This window comes from Cheilinus undulatus, linkage group 7 (genome assembly GCF_018320785.1).
Source record: "Cheilinus undulatus linkage group 7, ASM1832078v1, whole genome shotgun sequence".
NCBI classification, from domain to species: domain Eukaryota; kingdom Metazoa; phylum Chordata; class Actinopteri; order Labriformes; family Labridae; genus Cheilinus; species Cheilinus undulatus.
The window spans coordinates 45828038-45838532 of NC_054871.1; the positions used below are offsets into that span (position 1 = coordinate 45828038).

The window sequence follows — 10495 nt, forward strand, 5'->3', positions numbered from 1 at the left end:
AAATCTGCAGGTGACGTTTCCTGCATGTGTCCTATGCGTACTAGGGCTGGGCAGTTAATCAAAAATTAGATTAAATAACAATTTGACCTGCTGCAATTTTCAAATACCAAAAGGTGCAATATTTCAAAATACCAGTTTTAAACTGTTTTGTTTTTTTTTTTTGAGCAGAGATGTTATACATATCATGCAATCATTCAAGTGCATTTTTTAGAATAGTCTACAAAAAATATTACCCTCTTAATTTTTGTACTTTTTTCTTATTAAACATAGGAAAAACCCAAAACCCAAAAAACCCTTCATTGCAATAATTCATATCCAATTTGCAATTTCCAGCCAATACCATCAGAATTGAACACTTTCAAAGAATTCTTCAGCCCTTGTTTAGGAATGGAAGAAAGTTAAGGAATAATCACATATCAAATCACAATTGCAATATTAGGGAAAAAAATCGCTGTTAGATTATTTTCCAAAATCGTTCAGCCCTAATATGTACAGTTAACCAGAGTTTACATTAGACAACATGTGCTCAACTTTTTTCTCTCTCTCTATGTCTATCTGTACCAAACTGTCCATGACTAAAAAAACTTGTGAAATATTTCCCCTAACTTCCATTAATTACTGAGGTCTCATTAGTCATCTGTGTATGTGCAACTGATCAGACAGGAAGTCAAGGATGTCGTCTTGGTGGACCATATTAGACTACTGCAATTAAAATCAAACTATAGTGCTATTCACATGGGACTAGTGTTACCAGTAGATCCTTGATAACTTGTGAATTTCCCCCTGATGTCAGTGTTTGCTGTGGGATAAGAGAAGCCTGTAATGTATTCCACTTTACAGACATTTCTGAAGGAAAACTTGAGGGTGCTGCATGGCTGCAGCGATGAAAACGCACAGTGAATTTTTATTTCTAAAGTTTATATAAAAACATGCAATGTTGTGCACATCACGCTCTTCAGGTGACCCTTTCCTGCATGTGTTCCATATTGTCAGGAAGAGTTTCTAATAGACAACTTGAGCTTGAGTGTTTTTTCCTTCAGTCTCTACATATATATTCATTTGTTTTACACTGGAGAGAGGCTCCGTCTAGCCACCCTACCATAAGCTCAGATCAGTGGAGGGCTGCAGTGATGGTTGCCCTTCTGGAACTTTGTCCCAGCTCCACACAGGATCTCCAGAGCTCAGAGTAACCATCAGGTTCTTGGTCAGCTCACTTCACCTCATTGCTTAGTCTTGCCAGGCGACCAGTTCTTGGAAGAGTCTGGGTTGTGCCAAACTTCTTCCATTTGAGAATTATGGTAGCCACTGTGCTCTTGGCAGCCTTCAGTGCAGCAAAACTTTTTTTAAGCCTTCCCCAGATCTGTGCCTTGCAACAATCCTGTCTCTGAGCTCTGCAGGCTGTTCCTTTGACCTTATGGCTTGGTTTTTGCACTGATCATTGTCAGCTGTGAGGCCTTCTATAGTGAGATGTGTGCCTTTACAAATCATATCCAATCAATTTAATTTACCCCAGGTGGACTCCAATCCAAGTGTAGGGACATTTCAGCAAAGATTGAGAGAAATGGGAGGAACCTGAACTAAATTTAGTTTTTTTGCAAAAATTCTGAATACTTATCTAAATGTGATATTATCATTTATTCTAATAAATTAGCAAAAATTTCTAAAATTCTGTTTTTACTTTGTCATGATCAGGTACCAAGTGTAGATTAGTGAGAATTTTTTTTTTCCAACTGCAGCACCAATATAACAAAATTAAAAAGTAAGGATGTCTAAATATTTTATGAATGTACTGTATATCCTGGCTGTCAGCCTGAAAAACTATAATACATTTATTTAAAAAGCACTCTGGGACCTCTTTCACAAGAAAATTTATTAATAAAAGGGATGGAAAACAATCCAAAGTGGCATCATAACAGGATTCGATGAAAACCATTTATGTATAACATTTCATTAACTATGTGTCGTTGCTTTAAAGATGTAAAAATCATTAGAAATCAAACAATTTCGTGGCCGGGACACCTGTGTTCATCACTTGCTGGTTATGCCATAATCTTTGATCCAGCCTAGACCCTCCTTTGTCGAGCCTACAGTAAATACAGAAGATTTTTGTTGACTTTTATACTTGGGAAGTGATTCTGTCATTAATCAGAAGTGTGCTTACCTAGTGGTTTGTATTCACAGCCAATGTATCCCTGGTAGTTGTGGTTTTGTAGTGTTTTGAACAGATAACTGTAGTTGAGTTCTCCAGCACTGTCAGGTTCATTCCTACCTGGAACCTGGGCAATCTGAACATGACCTGAGAAAAAACACAGTTCCTAAGTAGTGTTAGGCTTTTTGTTTTCATCACCTCTGGAGGCAGGATAGTTTCTATTCGGCTTTGTCCAAGCCTGGCTTCACATCATTTCAGGAAGAAAAATCAAAACATATCTTTCAATTCTGATAGGTTTTAGCTCAGATCACTAGTAGCCTTTAGGGCTGTCAGCATCAACATGTTAATCATGATTATATTACTATTTCAATGCATTGTGTGGTTTTAATCACAATCACATTCTGTCACTTATTTCTTTCAGTGCACCATAGCACAGTTTTCCTGCTGCCACTGTGGTAGAAATAACCCACACCACTGGACTTTTGAGGAAAGCATTTCACTAAAGACAACTGTTACCACTGTTAAGCCACTTTTAACCCATTTTTGCTCTTTTTTGCCACTTTACACCCACTTTTGCCACTCTTTGACAGTTATTTCCCCACTGTTCTCCAACGTAACACACATTTTTGCCACTTTTTAGCCATTTATGTCCCATTTATGCTGCTTTTTGGCCAACTGAAGTTGCTTTCCACTTATTTTGGCCATTTCTTTTTGCAAGTTTTACACATTTTTCCCACAATTAATCTCTTTCTGCTACTTTATGCTAAATTTTGCCACTGTTTAGCCACTTTAAGACCCTTGTTGCTATGTTTTGGGATTTTATGCCCATTCTTGTAATTTTTTTTACCTTTTTTTCTACCAAATTAAGTTGCTTTTCACCAATTTTTCCTCACTTTTTGCGGCATCTTTTGCCAGTTCTCAGTTTTGCAAATTTTACCCCATTCTGGCAGATTTTCCCTCTTTACGCCCCCTTTTTCTGTTACTTTTTGACCATTTTCCCACATGTTTCTGTCCTTAAACACATTTTTGCCACTTCTATTTGGCATTAATATCCCATTTTTGCTGCTCTTCATCAACCTAAGCTGCTTCACTCATTTTCTGCCACTTTAAAGCCAGTTCTTGCACAGTTTTGCCTCTTTAAACCCAATTTCTGCCACTGTTTAGCCATTTTAAACCCATTTTTTACCTTTTTTGCATTTAAATCCCATTTTTGCAATTTTCCACAAATTTAAGTTGCTTTTCACTCAATTTTGCCACTTTTTTTTTTGTCTTCTTGTATTTTGGCCCTTTTTGCAACTCTTTTTTCACCTTTTTTGTCTTTTTTCACAAATATGTAATTATTTTCTACTTAAGTTGTCTTCTTTTCTTATGTTTAATTTTCTGGCATCCTAACATTTGTACACATCATGATCTTGCTTTGCAGTCTGACATTACTTTCCAAATGGTTTGTATCTGTATGCCCATCCACACTCTTAACTTTACCATAAAAAAGTAATGTTGTCTTAAGAAAAAGGGCTTACATTTTGAGAAAGGCCATATTTGTACTACAGCATAAATAAAAAAAATGTTGCTTTGATAAAAGTGGTAATTATGCAGGTTATAAATAAAAAAAATATTTTTATTATTGTTATTTATTTATAAAAGGGGGAATAATACATATATAATAATATAATTATCACAGCTTAACTATATTGTTAAACACTATTTCTAAGCACTAATTCACTAAGTAAGCATTCTGAAGAAACTCTTGCATAAAGACCAAGCTGGTGTGGAACTGATTTAAAGGTACAATTTGTAGAATTTTCACAGTAAATTGTCAAAACATTCAAAAATGACAATATGTAGCAATTGTAAATAATTACATTTCTCTCTCTCTCTCTGTAGGTAAACATTTATATAGAGAGAAAAATACATGTGATTAATCACAATTTCTGAATGCACAAATGCTGTTAAGACCTCTGACAGCCCTAGTAGCTTTATTTGCACAGTCAGACTTTATAGTATCTTATTGCTCACCAATTATTGGAAAATACTTTTGAATGTTTTGTGTGAGGTTTCCATCCATTATTTGCCAGTGAAAGATGTCCTGGAACAGAGATTAAACAAGACAAAGGATTAACACTTTTCTGATTTTCACATACAAATGATCAATTTCATGTCACATACCATCTGCAGCTTGATATTTGCCTTCCCAACCTTCTCCAGTATTGCAGCAGCTACGGATACAAAAACAAAGATCAGCTAAAAGACAAGACATAACAGGTAGCCAGAGCTTAACCAAGGGGCTGTATCATCTAACAGTGTCACAGTAGCATGTCCAAGATTGTCCCATTTCAAAGGTTCATTCAAACGGGGCCACCAAATGGGGGGGTTAGTTCTAGACCTGGTACACCTGCTTCAAAGACAACAAACTCTGTACACAGGCACACTGATGTGACCACTAGGCTTCCACGCTATTCTTCACACAATGCTTTTATTTTTAATTTTTGTCCAGAAAAAAAAAAAATCATATTTCTTCTTAAATCAAAGTACACAGGCCTGGTACCCGATAGCCCATCTTAACACATGCAACCCTGAAATGTTCTGAAAAATTCCAGGGTCACCTACCGAGACAATCTGCTGACTTACTTGTTCATAAGGGAGTTGCCCTGCATGCTGTTTGTCATTCAAAGACGAGGAAAAGGACGGGAAAAACAAAGAGTGGCAGGAACTGCCTTCACACTCTGGGCACATGATCATGCACTATGGAAAACTTAAGGCCCGCTGCACCAGTGCAATTTCCTACAATCGCTCTAATGATCTTGTCGCTGTACCCAGGCCCGCCCACAGACATGGCTGGGTCCCTGAAAGATGCAATAAATGAGCCCTTGCAAAATGTCATTTAATAATATATCAAGGTGTGCACGCTGGCATGGCTGCACTACTTAGCACTAGCCTCCTGGCTGACATCAACATTCTGGGCCTGGCTGAGCTTTTGAACCTGAGAAAAACTTTATAGTAGATTCAATGGGCTCACCCACTATTTAACATTACACCAGTTGCATTCACTGCACTTTGGTAACAGCAGAAATAAAATTAATTCCCATATCAAGAAACATGGCGGGCAGTGCTGAATTGAGGTAAATGTGTTGTCCCAAAGGACATCATATCTTACCCTGATGTGGAGAGTCCAGAAAGTACCTGGGATCAGTAATTCTGGTGTTAATTGGCTCAATCATACCAGAGATTCCTTCCTGGAAAAAAGGAACATGCCACAACACAGGATCAGGATCAGTGAATGAGTACTTCAAAGATCATTTTAATTCTTTCGTTATTTCATTTCCAAATGTGTAAATGTGGTAGTGTAAGATCAGTTCGGTTATACTTTTTCTTGACTTTGCTTTGTCTCCACCAATTTTAAATTCAGAAATCCTGTTATTGAAAACTTTTACAAGTGAGATCTTAGTTAAAGTCACCTGCCTTTGAGAGGACATCTGCAGCATAGGTTAAGTTCTTTACAAAAGTGGTTTCCATTTCCATGGCAACTTCGGATCTGTTCAAGCCCAAAGGAATCCTCCCGGCCATCAAGTGGATCCTGTAAACCCATGACTAATGAGTGTTATAATAATGGAAAGAGTAAAATGGAGCTGTGGAGAAGGATCAGGGTAAGCTTTTCTTATTGGTCCATCAGAAAGGCAGAGAAACTGTCTATCCTGGCACTATACAAATATTTCGTCACATGTTTATCTGATAGAGTTTAACTACTTCAGAAAATGTGAAAATAATGAGAAAATCAGAATCTGTACTTTTTATTGGTCAAGTATGTAGGCACATACAAGGAATTTTAATCCAGTTTTACATGACTCTAATGCAGTGGTTCCCAACCTTTTTTCTTTAGTGCTCACCCTACCTGCAACAAAGAGAAGTGAAGCACCCCAAATACAAACACAAATAAAAAAGCAATACATTGCTGTCAAAGCCCAATGCTGATTTTAACTGTTCTTTATAAAGCCATAAGAAAATAGCTCCACACATGTTTTATTTCTTACCAAAAAACCCTTGAATAAACTCATGTTTATCATGATTTTACTCAATATGTGCAAATCTAATTTTTACAACCTTTAAAGCAGACAGAGCCCTGATTTCACTATAGAAGTATGACTTATTGTTATTGTCACTGGTGCAACACAATATACAGCAGCCCTTTTAATATCTTCATCCCCGACCCTCAAACACCCTGAGTGCACCACTGCTTCGCAAGTCCTGGAAGTCTTGTTTTTTTAACTAAGGATTAAACCATTCCCTTTGCCACTGCAGTACATACAAATTAAAAGGACTTTCTGAAGGAGTGAACTGAGATGTAAGCTTAACCCTGTGTCAACAATGTTCACTTTTATCTCCAAGGTATAGCCGGGCTGAAACTGCACAGAAGCTACTCCATGTCTCACCTTTTGCACTCCAAAGCTTTTGCATACTTTAACGCCAGATCTAGACCCTGTCTGAATTCTTCCTCTCTTCCTGGTACTGCTCCAAGACCAAGATCTCCTGACTTCACATCTCCTGCAAACACAGACACACATGCACGCACACACAGAACAAAATCAGCAGCTTGTTATGCCGGTTTGTAAGAAACGTAGGGGGAATTCAGCTGAAATGAGCCAGTTTTTGGTAAACGGTCTATTTGACTATCAAATATGTCATGCACAAAATCTAATGATACTTTTATACATGGACACAGGCCTCTTGATTATTAATGTGTTAAAAAATTGGAGGAAAATAGAATTGTTTTTGTATTATCAGAGCAAGAATATCAAGGTACCCACCCTTGAGCTACTCTGCTTTATTTAGGAAAAACTGACCAAGTGTTCAGCTAAAATGGGCTAACAGTAATTATTAAATTCTTATAAACAAAAAAGCAAAATGACATTTGAAACGCTCCAAGTCTTTGCTAAAAATCAAACATTTAGTGTCTGCCGGTCTTTATTAGTCTAGGTCTCCCTGGTTAAATAAAGGTCAGATAAATAGTCTACCTTATGATCCTCTGTCATTTCTGCTCTGGTAGTATTTTCATCTTCTTTTCTTTCTGTCTTTGTGTTGTATCTTTTCTCTCTGGTTCTTGTTACTCTGTCCTCCTGCTATACTGTCATGTCCTACTGTACACAAACAATAAAAAGATTATTAAGATGGTCCAATTCCACATATTTAGACATCAAAAAATATTTTTTTTTCCCTAGGTTTCTGTTTAAATCCCATGTGGGACAGTATATTTACAATGCCCACTTTAGCTGGCTGGTTAGGCTAAAATGGGCCAGTGTCTAAAAGTACTTTTTTCCAAAAACAAGTTTTTCCAAAAGGTTTATATTAATATATTAGCTTTTTGTTATTTAAAAAGCATGTCCAATGAATGATTAAATGTATTTTACTTCACAGGTAATCTTTCTGAACGTCTCTATGTCCCTGATTAGTTATGAGTAGTTTTGCTTTGCCACTGTCACTTTCTGTACATTTTTGCTCTTTCACTTCACATAACAATCTGTCACACTGAACCGAGCAACTTTTGACCAATAAAACTGTTTTTATTTGCCAAAAATGGTTAAAACAACAATTAATTATCAGTCATTGTGACTGGCAGTTAAAGTTTAGTGAGCTAGGATGCTCCAACCTTATCTGGCCCATTAGCCTAATGCCCCTATGGCTGACGTAGGGCTGCTGACTGGAGCTCGTGCTGGTGTTAGCTGTTTTTATTTACCTGGTGGAGTGTTGATGAGTACCACCTCAACACCTGTAGCCTCTCTGGCTCTCTGAAGCTCTTGGATGTCAGAATCGTAAAGCCAGGCTGCCTCTACAGCCTGAAAGCCAGCCGAGGCTGCTGCATATATCCTCTGACTGAAGTCTGGAAGCTCCGTGAACAGCCAGGAAATATTCGCACAGAACTTCAGTGGAGACATCTTGCAACGCTGTAAATGCCACTGACCATGCGTTCAGCTTGTTTTTTGTACTTTGGTCGAACTGCTTAGCAAAGAGTTGCGTCAAGCAAACTACCTTCACCTAGAACAGAAGCGGAAGAGGACAGCTTTCAGAACAAACGTCAAACATGAGCACTATTACATTGTAATACTGTATTTGAATCGGTAAATTAAAGTAAACGACAACAGCTCGTTCTCAAATGTGTGATGAAAAGACACATTTTTGACGAACTCGTGGCAAAAGTATTTGGCTTTTAATCTTGCTTGTTCTTCGGGAGCTCAAAACCAAAGTGTAATCTTTATCTTCGGGAGTCATGACGTTGTGTTGCTTTGCAAATTTTATTTTGAAAATTTCTCCTGAAGTAGTATGTTTAAACATATACCGGCAGTTGACAGTAGGTTCCGCAACGTTTGTTTTTGTCATGTGATTGGTGCGTGTGTTTCACAGACCTGTGAAATGCGCAGGCGCAGACATTGAGGTTACTGCTTATCAGTGTAACTATGTTTATCAATGAACTGAGGCCAAAGCTGGACTGGCGATCTGGCATGCGGGGCATTTACGCACTTTGTGACCGGTATAATCTTTTTTTCTCCTGTTTTTGCTGAGCACTGGCCCATACAGCAGAGGCAGTTCTATAGTGAGAGTTGACTAGTCCAATCACGTCTTCGATAGCAGTGGCTCTCAACCTGGGGGTCGGGACCCTATTTGAGGTCGCCAAACACTGAAAGGGGGTCGCCAGATGCCTTCCAAAAAAATAAAATATATGCATAAAATTAGTTAATGTAAAATAAAAACGTTGATTTGGTGAGATTTATGCTCTAATCACAATAATGTCTAAAAAAATCCCTAACATGTGAATCCGCTCATGGCTATTCTTGAATTTGCATCACCCTCAGGTACAGTGGGGGGCCCTGGCACTTATATTTTGAGGGTTATTGTTTGAAAGGTTTGAGAAACCCTGTCCTAAAGGTCTGTTTATATCACCAAATGCCGGGCAAAGGATTCAGAGGCAGACACACTCAAAAAAGGTTCAAGTCCATTTAATACAAGCAAGGTTCGGTACACAGGGGGTCGAAAAACACAGGCGAAGGTATCAAAATCGGCAGGCAAAAACTCGAGGAAACTACTAACAAAACTGGGTCAAATACACAGGGAATCTATCAGAAAATAAGGCTCGAAAGTATGCACACAAAGGAAACAAGACGATCTCCCACAGAAGGTAGGGAGTGAATGAACTAAATACATGAGGAGGAGGACGATCAGCCGGGGATCACCAGGTGCAGCCACTCAGACAATCAACACAGATGAGACACATGAGGGTGATACAGACACGGAGAAACAGGTACGGATGGGCAGGAAGGAAAAGAGACACAAGGTAAGTAACCCAAAATAAAAACAGGAAATGACAAGACTAGACACATGAGGGAAAAAGTAGCTTAACTGACTCAACCCGGAGATGTGACCATTTACCTCTCCCCACACTGCTCCAGCTTGAAAGTGAAAGTGTCCAGAGGAAACAAAACTTAAAGGTGAAAATGACTGATGTGATATGTCAATACTCTTCCAGTCATAAGTCAAACAAGATGCTGCAAAAGTTGTCAAGACTCTGTCGTCCACACAGCAGACGGTCTGGTTCTGCATGCAGCTAAATGTGCTGGAGGAAAGGACAGAGCAGAGCAGACAGGTGTGTAACAAAGCAGAGGTACATGGTGAACAGGAGAGTGAGATAATGCTCTGTAGGGTATCATATTATAGGCTGATAAGCACAGTTAGACTATTGATCCCCTTTATTTCCCTTTAACCACAACATAAAAGTCCTTTACTTTAAGGAAGTCCTGAATTCAAACTTTATCCCTACATACAAGGCTTGTGCATATATTTTTTATTTAATATTAAGTCTATTGTTGATAGTACAGTAAAATATCCCCTGTGAGTAGTTTGCTATTGCACTGATATCACAGTTGCATTAGTAAGCTGGCCTATTCAAATGTTCATTTTTGAACTTTTTAAAATTTTGTATATGTTCATGAGTTTAGAAATAAACTGCTGTAACTGTTAAAAAAAAGAACAGTACTAACTTATGAATGAGTAAAGTATTGAAGCAGAAATACTCAGCACTATATGTTCATTTTAGCAGAACAGCTTTTACTGAAGTATTTCAAATGAAATTTGTGTTGTTTTTTTAACATTACTCCAGTAAACTTAACTAATCTGCAAAGTCATTACTGTATGCATTTACATTATGTATTTATATTTATATTATCTGTATTATTATATACATTATTCCTTGCTTAAGTAGGGATATGGCGTGTACTCACCTCTGATGACAAGCTAGTCAAAACAGAATGAAAACAGAAGCCCTATCATAAAGGGTGACAAAGGAACGTGTATACAGTTATG

General features: G+C 37.9%; 1 protein-coding gene across 1 annotated transcript; it reads right to left on the minus strand.

Moving 5' to 3' along the window:
* Positions 1–1855: 1855 nt before the first annotated feature.
* On the minus strand, positions 1856–8175 carry hyi (hydroxypyruvate isomerase). The gene is made up of 8 exons (XM_041791739.1): positions 7878–8175; positions 6577–6688; positions 5609–5723; positions 5304–5382; positions 4316–4365; positions 4166–4235; positions 2162–2296; positions 1856–2084 (listed from the first exon to the last, which is right to left on the minus strand). The coding sequence occupies exons 1-8, from the start codon at positions 8074–8076 to the stop codon at positions 2029–2031; spliced, it is 816 nt and encodes a 271-aa protein (XP_041647673.1). The 5' UTR covers positions 8077–8175; the 3' UTR covers positions 1856–2028.
* Positions 8176–10495: the final 2320 nt, after the last annotated feature.

What these genes read in the sequence shown, in the direction of transcription:
- hyi (XM_041791739.1), bottom strand. Translation starts at nt 8,076, where the DNA reads ATGTCTCCACTGAAGTTCTGTGCGAATATTTCCTGGCTGTTCACGGAG. An exon ending in CAAATATCAAGCTGCAGATG is followed by an intron (nt 4,236 to 4,315) that starts GTATGTGACATG and finishes TCTCTGTTCCAG; the next exon opens with GACATCTTTCACTGGCAAAT. An exon ending in CTGTGAATACAAACCACTAG is followed by an intron (nt 2,085 to 2,161) that starts GTAAGCACACTT and finishes TATTTACTGTAG; the next exon opens with GCTCGACAAAGGAGGGTCTA.